This window comes from Aythya marila, assembly GCF_965140915.1.
Source record: "Aythya marila genome assembly, chromosome: 1".
Taxonomy (NCBI): domain Eukaryota; kingdom Metazoa; phylum Chordata; class Aves; order Anseriformes; family Anatidae; genus Aythya; species Aythya marila.
In genome coordinates, this window is record NC_139042.1 from 94,816,343 (window position 1) to 94,835,563 (window position 19,221).

At 40.0% G+C, this 19,221-nt stretch overlaps 1 protein-coding gene across 2 annotated transcripts in view; it reads left to right on the forward strand.

The window, feature by feature from the left end:
* Nucleotides 1–5,855: 5,855 nt before the first annotated feature.
* The window catches only part of HLCS (holocarboxylase synthetase), a gene marked incomplete at its 5' end in the record, with an annotated part of 124,434 nt that continues 111,068 nt past the window's right edge, over nt 5,856–19,221 (forward strand). Inside the window, 4 exons of one of the 2 annotated variants that reach the window (XM_082762129.1) lie at nt 5,856–6,059; nt 8,293–8,445; nt 13,823–13,985; nt 16,721–17,679. In XM_082762129.1, the coding sequence (XP_082618255.1) occupies nt 5,856–6,059; nt 8,293–8,445; nt 13,823–13,985; nt 16,721–17,679 (1,479 nt within the window). Of the gene's footprint in view, nt 6,060–8,292; nt 8,446–10,290; nt 10,479–13,822; nt 13,986–16,720; nt 17,680–19,221 lie in introns of those variants that run through there. The other variant, XM_082762130.1, reaches the window with a different exon arrangement.

Here is a 19,221-nt window from a genome sequence, read left to right on the forward strand (position 1 = left end):
TTTGTTCTGTATGAAATATACAATGGTTTACATTGTGTGTGTCTTGGGAAAGCTCATCAGCATCTACTCCTAAAAAAGTGTAACTGAAATTCAAAGAGAACTTTAAATGTACATAAAAAATTACAATGACTGAAGTCTTTTCCATTTTCTAACTTCAAAAGATAAAAAGATACCAAAATTCAGTGAAGGTGAGAGGATAGGCCTCGTGACTTCCTCGAGGCTATTGGGATGTTCCTTTAATTTGCTTGTTATTTGATGGATGGAGAAGAAAGCTCATGCCAAGAAAGATTACTTCATCTTTTCAAAGAATAAGAGTTACAAATGCCATTGCTTTGAGGAATGTTTTATTTCACAATATGCAATATATGGTTTAAGCCTACAAAGAATGAATAGGAACAGACTTAGTCTAAGCTTCCTCCCTACAGTTTTCATTTGTACTAAGCATTACTTGTTACCTATTACATTGTACAAGAACGATTTATTACCTGGTGGGTGACATTATCTGATTTTCATTGTTATGGTTCATTGCAACAGTTCACTTTGTTTCCTTTATTTCTCAATTACTGCAGAGATGCGAGAGGATTATAAGAACCTAATACTGAATTCTCTTCCCACTGATGCTGTTTACACATAGACATCAAAGAGAACAGGTTGAACTCCCAAATATAATCAGCTTCTGCCGTGAACTTTCTTCCCAGAGAGAGAAAAATAATTTTGCTTAGTGAACATGGATTGTCCATTGATTATTCAGTATGAATTAGATCCTTGAGCTGAAAAAGACATCAAAACATTCACTTTGAGAAGGTGCTGGCAATTCTCTGTGGGAGACATGTTCCTCCTACATGAGCCTTCATGGCTCTTTTCCAAGCTGGGATACAGCAGAAGGTAGCACATGTCCAGCCAGCAAGAAAGGGCAGGACTCACAGATTAAGACCACTGGATATACTTGCTTGAGAGACATTGTTTTCCTTTGTTATTGCTCTGTATTAGAAGACATTCTGTATCTTTGCACTTTTTTTTTTTTTTTCTTGAAATTAAGTTTTCCTATTCCCAACAGGAAGGAGTTTCAGTCAGATTTGAAAGACTGATTTTCCTATGTTGGTGCAAGTTGAATAGTTGTGTTAGCTACTTGACTGCTAAAATAACAGCATTACAGAAGTACTTATGTTTTTGAAGTAGTCTTACGTAACATATTCTGGAATTTGATGTGTTGAAGACCAACTTTTACATTAATTTTCCCCATTCTTTAAAACAGCCATTCTTGCTGTGACAAATAGACACAGTTTAAACTTAAAAGGTCAAAGCCATTAAATGCTGTGCTGGAAAGCACTGACTAGAACAGAGGGCTCTGAGTCTAACTCTACACCCTCCCATGTTTCAATGCTGTGTAATATTTGTAAATTTGTAACTAAGTAAATAAGACTGCATTTGAAAGAAAAAAAAAGTATATGCACAGTCTCTGTAACTTTAAACATTTATGTATCAAAATCAGTACAATTATTGAAATGAAGAATGTAGTGATTAGTGTTCAAATAACTGTATATTAAATAGCAGCATGGGTTCTAGGGAAAAAAAAAAAAAAAAAAAAGCAAACTTCCTAAGTAACCTGAATTATAATTACTTATTTTGCTGAATTACAGTCTTAAATACAAATATGTAATTTCATCAGCTTAGTTTTATTTAGATCTAATTTAATTTGATAGCTGAAAAGGAAGTGTGCATTACACAACTGATGTCTATGGTCCCAATCTTGCAATTGGATCCATATGTGGGGATAATTGATTTATAGCTCTGGAAAGGATCTGCCAACAGGGATATTAGTGCAGAATTAAACCCGAAACTACTAAAGCATAGCTCTCTGGAATATGAAAAGTTACCGTCAAATAAATCTGTTAATAAAGCCCTGCAAGACCAAATCTGTTATGAAATTATTGAACATATTATATTGTTAATGAAGTTATAATGTAATCTGATGTAATCAATAGGTAACATAGAAAAATGTAAGTTAATATTACATTGTTGTATTAATCAATTCAAGCATACATCTTTAATGGATATTTTCATGGAAATCACTAGCTAAATTCAGGTTACAGATATGTAGAAAATGGTTTAGTCCAGTAAAATATGAGCAGCTGTATTAATGTTTGATCTCTAGTTTCTAAGAAAAAGGAAAAAGAAAAAGACAACAAGAAAAAAAAAAAAAAAAAAGGATTGGTTACTCCATTCATAGCTGTTTAATTGTAAGAATCATAGAATAGTTTGGTTAAAAAAGACCTTAAAGACCATCTCATTCCAATCCTGCCATGGGCAGGGATACCTCCCACTAGACCAGGTTGACAAAGCCCCATCCAGCCTGGCCTTGAACACTCCCAGGGATGGGGCATCCACGGCTTCTCTGAGCAACCTGTGCCAGTGCCTCACCACCCTCTGAGTGAAGAGTTTATTCCTTGTATCTATTCTAAATGTTCCCTCCTTTAGTTTAAAGCCATTCCCCCTTTTCCCGTCACTCCACTCCCTGACACAGAGTCCCTCCCCAACTTTCCTGTAGCCCTCTTTAGGTACTGGAAGGAAGAACTACTTTACTCTTTGCAATATACTTAATTTAAATATGAGGTGCTGCGTTTGGTGAAGAACACTTCACAGAATCAGAAAATACTGATTCTGTTACAAATGCTTGTCTATTTCTGATGGAAACCTGTTCTACTCAGTTTTCTCATGAAAGCATTTATGCATTTGCAAGAAGAAATAATACTCAATATGAATTGGATAGGTCCAGGAGTCAGGTTGGTTCTAAAGCATTTATAGTTTTAAATAATACCTGGCATTAAACAACATAACATGGGCATTTGTAGCCATTAATAGCATGCAAAGCTCCTCAAAAATAAATTGTTGGAAAAATTCTCATGGGACAGGGAAGCGGAAGAAGCAAAGTCATTTACAAAGTACAGCAAAGCCAGTCTCATAATACTTTTAAAGTTAAAAAAAAAAAAAAAAAAGAGAGAGAGAGAGAGAAGCTCTTCCACATTGGGGTTTCATGGTAGACTTGACCCTCCTGTTCTGAGTCTTTTGGGAGCCTTCCCACATTGGCTTTTTAAAGAGTCTAAAGACACTTAACCGTCTATGCTGAAATTGGTCCATCTATCTCATTTAAGGGTGGGTCCCCCAGGCTGCAAGCAGAAATTCAAAATTTAGCCTATGCCTTTTATTCAGGGTTTACCTAATTCTCTTTAAACAATTTCATGTCTGTGTGTGCCTCTGTTCTGCATCTTGCAACATTTTTCTGTAATCTGTTCTCTCTGACAAATACGCAAGAGTTCTGGGAAGTCTGAGAGCTAATATTACTCACCATTTATTTTCAAGGCTTCCTTCCACCCCCCTTTATGGAGAAACTGATTGACATAGTTATTTTAGAATACCTATTTTAGTAAATTTCCTAGTGCGTAAATGGCCTTGACTTTATAATAATACAAAAGAATGTTTCCCAGTATAAAATTCCTAACCTTTTAATCAGCCTGTCACGATTAAGTCTAAGCTACACTATGACAGAAATTTGAACACCTACAGCAATGTTATGGCTTCAAATCGTTCTTATTGAAAATGTTCCAACATCTCACTGTCTTAAAATGGTGATTGTTTTTGCCTATATATTGTTCTGCTTTACATTGCCTTCTATCATGAAGTTTTGACTCATTTTTCTCATATGTTCATAAACTTTTGCAGGGCAAAGCAACCTTAAAAAAAAAAAGGGGGGGGGGGGGGAATCAAAACATAGTTGACAGCGTTCAATGCTGTCATTGAATGCTGAAGGATTAAACAAAGTATGTTCCTCACCGTGCAAAGGTTATATAAACAGTTGTGTTTTGCAGTGTGCTCTGAAGGTCAGCAATGCATGGGCTGTTGAACTGTTACAGGGAAAGTGAATTCCAAAGCTGAGAGCTTTCTTTAGAGGCTGTACACTTGGCTTGTTTTCTTTCTTTTGATGTGTCTGTGTAAGTATTTTGACTTCCTGCATAAGATAATCCACACAAAGAAACAGTGCATAATGCAAAGTTAGAACCACTAGAGAATTAGTTTCTTTCTCTGTAGAATATGTACAGGACATAGTAGCGATACAAGGGTGATACTTCATAAGCTTGAAATGGAGGGAGGGAATTGTTTAAATTATTTGACATTCCAACTGAAAATGTCAAACATCTCCACCATGTGTTATAGAAATTAAAATTATGTCAGAGATTCCTGTAATTTTGGATAAGGTTCTGCTGTGGGTGCAGATTTATAGAAATAAAAATGTCTGTCACGGTACTAAAAATGCCTGTACTGGTGGTGTTTTTTGATACTGATACCCATGCCAAACTGTGCATGGCTGATTTGTTCCTTGTTTATCTGCAATGCTACTGTGGCGTTGCTGGAGATCCTTTTGGAAAATTGTGATTTTAGAATACCTATTTTAGTAATTTTCTGAGAGCATAAAAGGCTTTGAGTTCAGGATAATAAAAATGAATGTAGCTTCATGTCCTGTTCAGGAAATGATTGTTACATATCAATCAGCTACAACTTTTTAATGATGATGTCACTATCTTTCTTTTAATCCTTTTGCAGTTTTCCTCATATTTTTTCTTCTACTCACTAAATAGCCACCAGAATTAGACCGATATGTGTTCTTTTTACAGAACTCAATATTACCACTACACTAGACCTTTCATATAAAATATAAGAATTATTTCATAACTTTCACGCATAGACATGCCAGCTGAGTAGTGGATACCTTGTGTAAGTTGTTTACTGCTTCCTCCCTAGTGGCAAGTTGTGCCTGTAGCACACAGGGCACATGCCCATCAGACAGTTTTATTCCCCAGTACACTCTTCACTCCTGGTTCAATGACCGGCCCCTCAGAACAGTGATTTCAGGTTTCTCATTTGGTGAATCCAATTGAATTAAACGAATGTTTAAGTGAAATCAAATGTGTCAGCTCGTGCCTGCTTTGCCCTCTGGTGGCTATCCGTATGTACAGGGTCTGATGTCCGGTGTTTTTCCTGTGTTTGTGACCAGAGACGCTGCTCCCATAGGATGCAATGGACCCTAAAATAAGGTTGGGTGGCAAAGCTGAATCATTCTTGAGGAAGAGAAGACTCGTTCCATGCTTCTGCATGAAAACTAGCAATACATTTGACTGTTACTGTTTTGTCTACTGCATATACTTTCATACAACTCACCTGAGAGGTGAGGAAAGATATTTGTATAGCAGAAACATGAGTCTAGCCCTCTGAATCACATCTATAGCGTAATGTGTGCGTGGCAGAGCTCATAACCCACAACGCTAAACCACTAAATACTTGCTTTCACCGCAAAACATTGTTCATGTGGGCAGCGTTGAGTTTGGAGACCAGGAAATGAACGATTCCTTGAGGAATTGGGTCAGAATGGGTCAAAATGCTTGGGAAAGGTGGATATACGCTACTCCCCACTGCCCATCCCGCAGGAATTTTGTAAGGATTCACACCACACAAGAATACAAAACCGGTTTTTATTTAATTTAACTAAGTATGTTTAATTATTTTCTTTTCCCTTGTTTCAAACGCAGCTTTGTCTTGCGGGCGGCACCGCATCCCCTCCCGCGCCCCCTGAGGGCTCCGTTGGGGCAGCGCCGCCATTGAGAAGGGGCGGGGCGTCAGGCCGGCAGCCAATCGGAGAGGCGGAGGGGAGGGAGGGAGCCAAGAGGAGGGGGTGGGCGTGGCTATGGGCGTGCCTCGGGGCGTGTCCCCGCCCGGCGGTTGCCGGCCGTTGGTGGCCGTTGGCGGGGCGGGGCGGTTGGAGGCGGCGGTTGGGGTGTGGGGGGGGTGGTGCCGCGCCCGCCATGCTGATCACGCTGTGCTACCTCTACCTATGGGCGCGCTGGGGGCCCTGCTCGGCCGCGCTGATCCGGCGCACCGTGCGGCGCCTGCACCGCTCCCGCTGCTCCTTCACCTTCTGCTGCCGCTGCTGCCGCCGCGCCGCGCCGCCCGACGAGCGCGTGTGCCTCAGGCTGGGGAACAAAGTCTTCTTCACGGACGAGGCGCAGGTAACCGGGGAGCGGGGGGACGGGGTACGGCGAGAGGGGCGGGGAGCGGCCGCGCCGGCAGCGCCCCCCCCCCCCGGTTGCCGTGGCGACGGCTGAGCCGTCGCCACGGCAACCGGGGGGGGGGGGCGCTGCCGGCGCGGCCGTCCCCTCCCCAGGCTAAAAAACTGACAAATAAATGTTATAAATGTTTATTTGCGCTTTGGGGAGTTAGGAAACCCCTCCAGAGATCCATTTTTTTTTTTTTTTTTCCTTAAAGTTTGGCATAAAGTCAGGGCGCTTATTCAAAACGTACTCGCCCCTTCAAAACATGCACTGAAAGTTCTCTTAATTAAAACATATTCGCCCCTTCAAAATATGCACTGAAGTTCCCGGTTGGATATGACTCTGAGTCCCCGCGTGAGACGCCTGCCACCTTACACCTCGGTCGTGTGACACCCAAGGGCTCTGACCTAATGGCATTACGGGTAGGGGCGGCATCATCCCCAAACACCGTGAAGAGAAAAAAAAGTTAATTCTCATGCTTTTTTGGCTTCTAGGAAGCTAGCTGGGCTGGTTTGGTTTCCAAGTAGGCGTAACTGCCTCTGGGCTGCAGTCAATAACTTCCTTAAGATAAGATACCAGCGGCTGTAAATGGTAACTCATCGAGCATTGTTGTTTGCTCCGTAGTCAAATTGGAGGCTTAAGGTAGTATAAAGCTCCATCAGATTAGCTCACTTTCCCGCGGAAGGTAGCAGTGTTTGCTCTTGCAGCTTCCACGCTCTGTGAAGCTGGTCGGTCGGGCAGTCTAGCCTGTCTGTCTGTCCCCTTTAATTTTAGTTCTTCAAGCAAGACTTAATATTGCACTCTTTCCATTTACATGTGGAGCGATGTATATACACGGAGTGTGTTCAAAGGCAACTCTTTCTTACATTTCTACTTAAAGTTACTGAAGGCATACAAAACCTGTTCCTAGCATAATAGTTCTGAAATAACCATTTCTTTTGATGTTTGTCGCCTTTAAAATATGTCAGAGAAAGAAAGTTCAATGCAATATCTGTGTAAAATTTGACGTAAGATGATATGGGAACAGATTATTCATTGAGAAGTGTTGAGGTTCTTAATGCTGTTGTTTGGTATAGTGATGCCAGCTATTGAGCTTTATTTGCTCTTTGATGAGGAGGTGCAAGGGAACAATTTTTATAATTTAATGAAGAAAAGTGCTTGCCCAATGGTCTGCTAAGTGGATGGACTACCTTAAGGGCAAACTTCCTTTGAATGATTTATTTCTTTAAGTTTCGAGTTACATACTGAATGAATTATTTAGGTGCTAGTGCATGAAGATTTAATACTTTAAAAAGTACCCTCTCCTTCTCTTCCTAATCATTTTTTAAGATTAGGAATTTGTCATAGTTCTTAGGAGGCTAGACCTGTCCACAAAATATAACTGTCGTTATATAACTGGCTTTAGGAAAGACATCCTAAAACTTTATAAGTTAGGTAAATTAGGTATCCTAAAAATTAGGCCCATGTAACGTATGGTTCTTGGGTCATTTGTGGCTCACGGGCTGACTACTCTTTGGGCAGATGGGTGCAGAGGCAGTGTGTATTATTTGGCTGTGGGACAGAAAGTTTCCTGGAGGATTGTTACCCGACTAGAATGAAAGCCACCTGCAGTGCTAGCCAGGCAATGGCACTGGCACTGTCCTGACTGCCCAGGCAGGCCATGCGTTATGACTGCTCTCTCAGCCCCTGCCAAGGAGCTGGCAGTGGTCTTCTGCCATCAAGAGCCAGAACCAAGGCATCAGGACCATGGGTTTGTGTAGTCAGAGAAGACAGAAGGAAGGAGGAGGCAGGGTGGACTGTAGCATGGACAGGAGAAGAGGATTTGGTCGGATGAAGGATGCTGCAGATGGCAGAATCCAGTGATAAAGGGCCCACAGAAGTCATGGTGCCAATGGCATGGCCGTCATCAGTAGCCCACTCAGCTGTGTACTCCTACGGCAATGCTGACAGCTGGAATCTGGATTGGCTTGAAAGCTTGGGTTGTCACTTTTTATTTTACTTTACTTGCTTAATGATTCAGACCTTTTACCCCTTTTTGTCCTCATGGGAAGTTGTTTTCCTCATGGCATTACAGAGAGTGTTCATGTTAAGCTGAAGGGTCAGATTTGAATTTGGGCTGGGGATAATTTAGAAAAGAATTATTAAATCAGATGTTCCATACAGACTTATTTTTCTTTCCTGTTTCTTTCAGCTCCTTGATGATTTAAACAGATGGAGTCTACTTCTCATTTCTCCTTTTATTTATCCTGATAAATTGCTAGAAGCAGAACATATAGCTTTTGTGACAGAAAGCATTTCAGCTCAGACAGATAACTTGCAGAAAGTACCTGTCTCTTCAAAAGAGGTAAGCAGTGCTCTTTGTTTCTTGCAAAGAAAGTAGTATGGAGAACTCATTTGGTAGGCATAACTCCAAAATGCTTGAAGGAAACAAATCAATGGCAGATAGATTTTGTACATTTACAATGTTTCTAGGAATAAAAATATAAGCTATTAATTAAACTTGATCACTTAATACTTTAGTTCTATTTTATACTTCAACTAAACTCATAGACATTTTCCTGAGTGGTTTATTTTTGTAGCACACTTCTCTGTCTATGGACAGAAACTGCAGAATTCTGTCATGATTGGGTGAAGCATATATGGTTATATATGTTGAACAGGAAAAAACAGCTCAAGAGCTGTCATACTAAGGCAGATCAAAAGTCCATTTATCTCAGTATGTTATCTCTGACACTAGCTGAAGCAAATGCCAAAGTAAAAATATACGAAGCAAGCATATGTTATGACTTCTGAAAAGCTCTTCAATCTCAGACTGAGTGTGAAAAGTTGCAATTGAAATGGAAACCTCTCTTGGAAGCTTCCTTCCATTGTGATTTATAAATACAAGTTTGGTGCTATACATTTGGATAATTTTGTCAAGTCTATAGAAGAAAGGCCCAAATCGGTTCCTTTCTTTTCTGTGAAGTGTGGTGGGGGAATGTCAGTACTTTTTGTTTGCAAACTTATAAATGGTGTTTGACCTGTAATAAATAATACTGACAAAATGATCTTGAGGCATCCAGAGATATAAATTAAACTAGTACTGAAATCCTTATGGCAAGCATACTTAGAAAATGTTCACATCCTAAATGCTTAGAAGTCTTAAAGTCCCTTTTCCAGTACTGTGCTGAAAGTGGAAAGACACAGATTTAAAAGATGATGTTCTAAAATTTGACTTACTGTATATATAGCATCTCTGAATGAATTATGCATTATAAGCAGTATGCAGAGCCCATCAAGATTTACTATGAACTTGAGACAACGTCTCTTTCCCCTAAATTTTGTTGTTCTAGTAACTTTTTCCTCACATGAGGAATTTTTTCTGTCCAAGTGTCTCAGCTTGGATGCAGGTCTGACGGGGAAGAAAAGTTATAAGCCAAAGCAAAAGACAAACTTAACTTTGAGGGAAGGAAAAGTCTTGGCTGTGGTACAGGTTGCCTGAGGTCCTTCCTAAGGCAGGCTGTGTTTGCATGTTGTACACTCTCCTTAGTGAATAGGAATGTACTGCCTACAGAAAAGATAAGATAGGGAAAGACAGGCATGCTAGGATATCTCTGGGGAGACAGTAGTAAAACATCTGGCCTGATCACTGAGATAGACAGAGTCCTCTCTGATAACTAGGCTATTTTATGCTACACTACAAGCTAGGATCCCCATTTGAGGGGAATCAGCAAGGTGTCTTCCTGAATAGTTCTACTCAGCACCCCACAGGACCATCTGTCATCCTTGCCTTCTGGCAGCAGGTTGCCTGGCCCTTTCTGTTGTTAAAGGAAACCAGTCATGTCTGCAAGTGGCCGTGGCTCATCGGCTTCCCTGGATGAGGAACATGCATTTTCCAGGCGGCTTGTTCTGAGAGGTGATCCAGAGCACTCACTGCTGGAGTGAACACTGAGAACAGAGTGGGTGGTAAATAGACTTACCTAACTTCAGTACAGGAACAGAAGGACAGATCTGGAATGGGCACAAATCCAGATGTGTCTGCAATCCAATTTTTAGTACCTTCACCTTCCACGTAAGCCTTTGAATGGAGAACAGAGCATGCTTTTGGAACGTGTTAGTCTTTGCCCTCTAGAGGAATGATGTCCTGCTGAAGTGCCAGATCAGGCCAGATCATTATCTCCATGCTACATCAGGCCAGGTCGTTATCTCCATGAAAACTGGACTGTGAGGACTAGAGGCACTGAAAGCTTGTTGAGAGCTCTGAGACCTTTTCTGCTGAAGCCTTCTGACCGTGGTCCAGCTTGCTTTGTATTTCCTTGGAGCACGTAGGAAGTAGCCACATTAGCTATTTTGTTGATGTTTTTGTTGCCTTCGATATAAGTCCGAGGAATCATCCAGGTGAGTTCTGATTGTGGGAGATAAACTAGACAGTTTGCATTTTCTTTAGAATGAAAAATGTTTGCATTTTTCTATAGACATTAATTATGATCAATTTGATTTATCAAGCTCAAAAGCAATAGTCCAGACAAAAGACTGAAACTACAAAGAACTGCTGTTTTATTTTGATAATTATTGTTCTGTGTACGTGTCACTTAACTAGAAGTGCTTTTAATTCTGCTGCCTCTGGCAGCCAGCTGTCAACCTAGACAGGGATTGTAAGAACAGATTGTTCTTGTGGCCTACAAGAATTTCTAGAGAGAAAAGCTGTTCTTTGTACAGCAATCAGTGATCTGTGACTGGTTTCTGCTGAAACTAGGGTGGATCTAGAAAGCAGGAGTATAAAGAAATTCTCATCTCTTAATAAGAGCTAGCCTTTCATTTTGTATTCTGGCAGAATTTTGATGAAGAAGCAGAAAAGCAAGGCTGGTTTGAAAATGCTTTCTGAGGACTTTTGTACATTGTGGATTGTTGCATGAGCAGGATTCCAGGTCATATGTCTTGGCAGCAGCCTAACTTTGTGAGGTTCTTTTGTGTATTTACTTTATTTGCACTAAACAGCAATAACCACTTCTTGTTGTTACTTGTTATTCTGTCTAATGTTTTACTTGGTGCCATGAAAAATGGTAAAAGCCTCAGTATATCCTCACAGTTTGCAGGTGATGTGGGTGTTAGCTGCTTGTGCCTGTTTTCTGGATAAGAAAGGATATCTAAAGGATATCTTAAAAATGGTGTGAGTCTTTTACCTTCTACCACAGGGAGTAGCCCAAAGTCATATGCTGAAGAAAAGAGAGAGGGTTATAGAAGACTTGACTTGAAGGACATGCAGAGAAGGAGAAGAGAGAAAGGTGAGGAAGGTTAGACACTCTTGAGTGTCTAAGAACGGTTGACCTCTTGCTGAATTCCTGGGCAAAGAGACATGGCAGCTGCATAGCTCTTGGAAAAATTCTGGTCCAGAACAGTGGTATGTGCATGTGTCTGTGATGTGGATTAGAAGAAGCACTTCTGGTCTTAGTGAAAATCTGATATCAGAGAGCTTCATGCGGGTTATGACTAAGCGTTTCATGTTTCATAATCTGTCCTCTTCCCTGGGGTCTGACCTAAGACTTTTATTATTATTCTGGTTGCCCCAGATATGGTATCATGGATTTGGTTGGGATAGAGTTAATTTTCTATGTGGAGACTTGTATGATGTGGTAGTTTGGATTTTTGATGACAATAGTGATGGTAACACATTAATGTTTTAGTTGTTGCAGAGCAGCACTTACACAGAGCCAAGGACTTTCCTGCCCTGCCAATGAGGAGGCTGGGGGGGCACCAGGAGGCGGGGGGGACACAGCCAGGACAGCTGGCCCAAGCTGGCCAGAGGGATGTCCCGTATGACATGGTGTCATGCTCAGCAATAACAGCTGGGGGAAAGAAAGAAGAAGGCGGGGGGGGGATATTGGGAATGATGGCGTTTGTCTTCCCAAGAAACATTAGGCACAATGAGCACTGCTTTTCTGGTGGTGGATGAATGTCTGCATGATGGCAAGTAATGAATGAATTCCCCGTTTGTTTCCGTTTGTTTCGCTTTTTTTTTTTTTTCTTTTTTTTTTTTTTTTTTTTGTGTGCAGGTTTTGCTTTACCTAGTAAACTGTCTTTATCTCGACACACGAGTTCTTGTATTTTTACCTTTCTGATTCTCTCTCCCACCTGGGAAGAGAGAGAGAGTGGCACTTAGCTGCCTGCTGGGTTTAAAACACAGCACAGGGGAAGGGAGGCATTTCTGACTTCTCCATAGAGAATCTATCAGTGAAACTAGAGTTGCCAAAGCATATGTTTTACATATACCTGGTAAGATTTTAGAGTGACAATGAATTTGGTTTTGGTCCTATCCTCAGAAGCATGAGAGAATGTAACATGGCAATAATGTTACTACTAGCAGTGTAGGTCAGTCCTTTATGCTGTGAACGTCAATACAATGCTGTGGGAGTAGATAATCAGTTTAGCAAAAGAGGAAGAAGCCAGTATCCTTTGTCATAAATGTATCATTACACATTAGTTACCAGCGATCACAAACTGCTAGCAGTTAGCGGTAGGCTCTGAGAGTAACACCCCTTATGACTACAACAGGATACTTCCATTTCAGCTGTGGGTATTGCACCAATGGACTACACAGCTGGGAATCCCTTCCATCTGGAAAGTGACAGTGTCATTCAGGATATCACTCAAGGCAGTTAGTTGGGGGTAATTGGCTGATTTGGTCATGAATTTCCCCAGTGACAGTGGGGGGAAGTCTGACTGATGCTCCAACTGCAGTGATACAAGTCTAGCAGGGGCTAGGATAGGTATCTTCCAGAAGCAGATGTTGTTTTTCTTCAGAACTGGTTGATACCATTGTGCCCAGAAATATATCCTGTAACTTTGGGGCTGGTACAGAGTCGTAGAGGTGACCTTTCAGGTCCTAGAAGTAGAAACTCCAGGGGAGATTTAGGTTGGAAATTAGGAGACATTTCTTCTTCTCACACAGGGCAGTCAGGCACTGGAATGGGTTGCCTGAGGGAGGTGGTAGAAACACTGCCCCTGGGGGTGTTTAAGGAAAGGTTGGACGTGGTACTTAGGGACATGGTTTAATGGGTGACATTGGTTGTAGGGGGATGGTTGGACCAGATGATCTTGGAGGTCTTTCCCAACCCTAATGATTCTATGATTCTATGAAATTCATTGCTATTGCTTTAACCAGTGAGTGGTCATTATGTCCAGGACCTGAGTGATACATCAGTCATGAATGTGAGGGCTGGCTTTCACCAGCTGTGTGTTCTGGGGTAGCTGGTTTGAAGCTATTACTTGCTCTTGTATTTCAGAATTTGAGTTTAACCTGCATGTTAAAGCATGCAGCTGACCTGGTGGTTTTATGGTTAAACTTGAAAGTCATTTTCCAAGCCACTACAACTCTATAGTTTGGGTTTCACAAACCTTCTCTGAGCAGCTGAACCCAAGTATGTAATTTTCATAACACCATTCTGGAGAGCAGAATTTTTGATGTATATGAGCAACTTGAATCTTTTATGCTTACTTAATACTTCTGATAAACTAGTAAAATTATTTCTGGTACTTGAATTCACCAGTTGTGCTTTTTTGGTTTGGGAACGTCCCTTTGTTAGCTTTGCCTATTGTTGTGAGGCTTTTTAATAGCAGAATCCTTAGGGAAGGGAGGGCAGTTTTACTTGCAGTTCATCTCACAGAAGCATTATACTGTTGGTATTTTGACATTTTGCTGTATCATTTTCAAGCTGAAAAACTTGTGTATGATTTATTCCTAGGTTGTGAAGTGGTCAGACTATTGTTCACCATTGGCCTATAAACCTGGGGAACCTTATAAATTAATTGCTGAAGCAAGTGTAGATAATTTCAGCAACCTTGGAATAGCATTCATGGAAGACAGGCTTCAAATGGATAACGGAATGGTGCCACACAAGATTGTTTGTAAGTATGTTCGTAAATTGTGTTTTTAATGGTAAAACATCTTTGTTTTATAGCTATTTTAGGACTGTACACATCATCTTCATACCTACATAAGTAAACATGGTTTTATTTTTGTGCAGTGTTTTCTTCCTGGTGTCATTTTAGGCATTTCATCACTCTTTCACTGTCATATTTTATACTGAATACTGTCAAATATAAAGACTGTTGAAAACTTAGATCACTTTTTGATTGAGTTTCTCTTTACAGAATGTGTTATGAATACAGCAAGAAAAATAACAGAAAAATAGTTCAAAGACATTGGAATTAAAAACATTATTTTTTATTCCTGTATTGCCTCATAAGCTACTGCCTATAATTAACCTTAGTACGATGGTATCCTTGAGTATCTAAGATGGTATTTTTCCTTTTTTCAAATACGCATGAAAGTATAAGCATCACAACAGTGAAGTTGGAAAATATTGTTTCTATAAGCTTGCCTGTTAGATTAACTGACCTGTTTGCAAAAATTACAGAAGGTTTTAGTCAAATGTTCTCTTTTCAGTTTTGAAATGAAAGTGTCTTCAAAGCTAAACACAGTTTGAGAACAATTGCTCTAAACTGAACATCTTCATTCTTTGGATCACTGAGAGAAGAGATCGTGTGCTTTCTAAACAGATGGAAAGAAATAACCAAGAGAAGGAGGATGTTGTCAGTGCTAATTGATTTTTTGGTGGATGGTATATTTCTTTTAGGAGGTAATTTTAATGATATCAAAGCTATTAGCAGTTGTGTCCTCATTAGCTTAATAGCTTTGGCAAAGGTAGGGAGGAAGTTAGGGCAGATCACACACACAGGACAAGTAGTAGTAGTGGTTCCATTTGTAATACCATACTTAAACAGAATTGTTGTCTGAGCTGTGGGAAGTCCAAGGTTCACCTCTCTTTCCTTTGCGAAAATTGAACGTTTGTTTCCAGCATGATTCTAATACAGACTGCATATTAATACATTCTAGGGTATTGTGAAATGGTGGGCTCTCTGTGAGTATATCCTTTTTCTTTTTTTTCTTCAACAATGGTGTTGTTTCTTCTTCTCCAGTTGTGCCTTCTCATCTGTGTTGATAAAACTGTGGATTCATGAGGCTACCTACAATAATACAATGATTTGGGCTGCAAAGATCCCTCTATAGCCCCTTACTCTCACTGCAAAATGAGAGAAAAAGCCTTTTTTTTTCCAATTTTTTTAAAAATGTAGATTGTAGTGCATTGGCACAGGCCAGGGAGTGGCAAAATCAAGAACAACTAGCTAGGGAGCAAGCTGGCAGGAATATGAGGAATATGCTGGCAAATATACCTGGCATGAAACTCAGTTTCCTCTTGGTGCTGTTTTGCAAAAACATTCATGCATGCATGCAGGGGATAGAAGCTGGGATAGTTTCCCAAGAGACGGAGAGCCACTTTTCTGGTTCATTTTACTTCAGGTACTATGTTCATGCTAAAACTGCTTCAAAAGAGACTGATGGAGTTTCTTGATGAAATAATATGATGACAGCTGTGAAATTCTTCTGGGGTCTGAAAACTCATGCTTCAAATTTGCACTCCAAAGTAGGCAAAGGGATGTAGATTCAAGGGGTTTCAAGTGTTCTTAAGTGAAGAAAGTAATTGAATTTGGATCTGGTGTGTTGGATGCCAGTTGACTATTTTGTTAATCTACTTTCTCACTGAATTTATATAAGAAATCAGAAACAACAACTTAGTAAGTTTATTTGGCCTTGTGGGAGTGGAGAGGGATTCAGTAAAGTTTTGTGTGCTTTGATTTAAAATGTTTCCATGGCTCAGAAGCTGAAAGAAATCATTTACCGTACAAAGAGCAATTTTTCTCTCTTTCTCAGTTTGCTCTACAAGTTCTAATAACAATAGGCATCATTGCCCTTCTTTTCTCATTTGTACTTGCCAGAAATTGTTTATCTCTGCATTTCCATTTGGGGGGAAACAGAGAGTTTAAACCTTCCAATTTGTTATGTTTGCCTTGGAATTTTAGCTCACGTCTTGCTGTGGCTGGTTATGCCTCCCTTTCTGCAGATTGGAAGCAGTTCAGCAATTCAGATGTTTCTCCTCCCTTTCATACTTGTGCAAAACTTTTTATTTTGCTGCCTACAGCAATGCAAGAGACATAGTTCAATGTTTCCATCTTACCCAATATCATCACTTGAATAGCTTATTTCAAAATAGTTTATTTCAAAATAACAGCAAGGAATTTTCCATCCTACCCTCCTTAAGAGACCAGTATTTTTCTAAAGGTACTTCCCTTGCTTCATTTTGTACTTTTTTTAGTCGTGGACAAAATAATATAAGCTGACAAGCTGATGCATTTGTGTAAAAGCTTCCTTCCCTTCCTCCCATAGACTACTGTTCTGTTAAGAACATGTCTGGATCACATACGGTAGCTGTCAGGTTTTATTTTTATCCAAATATTTGTGTACTTCCAAAGAATGTTAGTGTTTATTTAAATGTTCCCTGTAAATGACAAGTGCTATGCTTTGACACGCTTTCCTGAAACAAATAGTCATTAAAGAACATGAGTGCAAATTTTTAATATTCAAAGGTGTAGGGTTTAGTATGTCAAACTAGTGGAATTCTTAGTATTCTAGATGATTTGCACTGAAATTAAACCTAGATCCTGCTGGCATGGTGATATTTGTTGTAGATCTTTTAATATATTTTTTATAACTCCTTTTTCTTATTATTTAACTCTTCCAGCTGTCCATTTACAGGAATCGACTCTGAAGGAGTTGACGCAGGTGGCACCGTCTGTAAAAGAGATGAGTAGAAACAGTACACAGGTGAATGAAGCAACTCCTACTGCTACTCTTGGGACTACTGCTAAATCAAAGTTAGGAGTAGCTGAGTCTGTAGGACAAGGTGATCCAGAGGCAGAAGAGAAATCCAAGCTAGAGAAAGAAAGTGAGTATGAAGATGAATCCAACAGCCTGTCTGACAAAGAGACAGGCTTTGGAGAGCATCATCACTTGCATCTTTCCAGCTGTCACGAATGTCTGCAACTTGAAAACAGCACTATTGAATCTGTCAGATTTGCCTCTGCAGAAGACATTCCAGAACTTTCTGACCATTGCAATAGCAAACTGGATGAGAATGGTGGTGATTGTCTGGCAACAGGAATAAAGAGAGTAAACCTTGCTGGAAAGCCCCCTAACGTGTTGATTTATGTTGGTTCTGAAACTGCAAAAGTGGAATTTGACCAAGTAAAATCAATCCTCCTGGAATGCATTGATGCAGACAACTACACCATCTACCAGCTGCACGAGGAGCAAGTTCTCAAAGATCCATGGATTGATAATGCACTGCTGTTGATCATTGCCACAGAGGAGCCTATTTCTGACAAGAACCAAGAACAGTTTGTGAAGTTTTTATCTAAGGGTGGAAAGATTCTAGGGTTTTCTTCCTCATTTACATTTGGTGGTATAGAAATAAAGAGAAAAGACAAACTGAAGAAGACCGTTCATGAATTAGTTGTCTCTAAAACTGACAGCACTGAAGTGAAATTAAACCTTTTGATCAGTGGCTGTATTTTTGAAGAAGTAAAGAAGGAAAGTAACAGCAAAGTGAAGCCATTGAGTCATTTAAATAATGCTGATAAAGATACAGTTATTGTTCATCTGCCTTACGGAGACAATGGAGGAGAAGCCATTCTTTCTCAGGTACTGTGTATGCAAAAGCATCGATTTGCACATTGCTACACAATATTGTGGTATGCTAAAAAAATTCACTGGTTCTTACGGCTTGCTCTTTGGGATGCTTTCAAGGGGCAAGTATGGATGGATATGTTGGTGATTGTACAAGGACTGTGAATACAGAATGGTTTTCACTTGGTTCTTGGGAAGCTTAATGAAGGATAGAAAGTGTCACTGCTGTTCCAGTCCTTGTCTTCACCATGTAGCCATGAACATGTAGGTCATGCGTGATCACAGTGGGTGGCAGAGGAGATAGCAAATATGCGTAGTAAGAAAGCGTCTTCAAGAGCAGAGCTATCCTTTTGTGCCTGCTGGAAGTTGCACGGTGACAAAGCTGTGCACTTTGCAGACTTTGGAAAATGGGAACAGGAAAAGCAGTGGTAGTGAACTCAGGGTGAAGGGTTATAATGGCAACATACTTCCATACAAAAATATGAATTATGGTGAAGTAGAGAGTCAGAAGAGAAAGTAAAATAAAGCTCACAAGAAACCTTAAAGAAGTCTCCTCTTAGGTTTTAAGGTAGGCAGCCCCTTTGGAAATCTGTGAGTAGTAAATGAGAAAGTCCCAGCCTCTATCATTGCTGCATACTGTATACCCCAAAACTGCCGTTCATTTTTTTGCTTGAACAAGTAACTAGAATAAAGATTAGTCTGAATAGCCCTGGAATGCCACTGCTGATTTAGCTCTGCTGGTACTGTTTTGCTGATATTGTTACTCTTTTCTCAGTTCTGATTGTATCTTAGTGCTGTGACTGCACTGAATGGTTTCATGTTTTCTTTAGCAGTGTTCTGGCTACAGATCCTTTCTAGGGAGATGATAGGTTCATGGTGTTGGCCTTGCTGCTCTTTCAGATTAGAAACAATGACAACAAAAACACAAACACTTTTATATGTCTGGAATGTATTTCTTCTATTTACAATCAAAATTGAAACAAACTGAAAATTTAAATTAATTAACCTTTTTTTTTTTTCTTTTTTTCTAGAGGTAGACAAGTATGTTTTCAGTCAGTAATGTATGCTTATGCATTCTCTGGGAGTAGAGGAAAGGTCTGGTCAGCTGGAAACATATTTTTGTTTGTTTGTTTCCAGAGTCTTCCTTTGGCCTTTAAACTTTTAAATGTTTAACATTCTGCATCTAACAAGTAGCTCAGAGCACCTGGGGGATGGAAGGGGAAATATACAAATGAGCCAAAATCTTATTAGCTCCGCTTAAGAATAATAACATTTCAGCAACTAGGAACCTCTTCAGTGTTAAGGTTTTGTGATTGTTGTTTAAAAAACAAACAACAGCCAAACAAACAGAGCCCCAACCCTTCCAAAAATTGTGACAGTTACATTGAACAGTTCTTTTTGTTGTTGTTGCTGTTGTTATTGTTACTCTCTGTATTCCTGGAGAAGGTGTGAGGAACCTTCCATGGCTGTGTTACGGGTAAATGTTTGCCACTGACTACTGAAATCTTCAGATAGCTGTCTAACATTTTGAGTGATAGAAGGGATAATAAGAGGTAC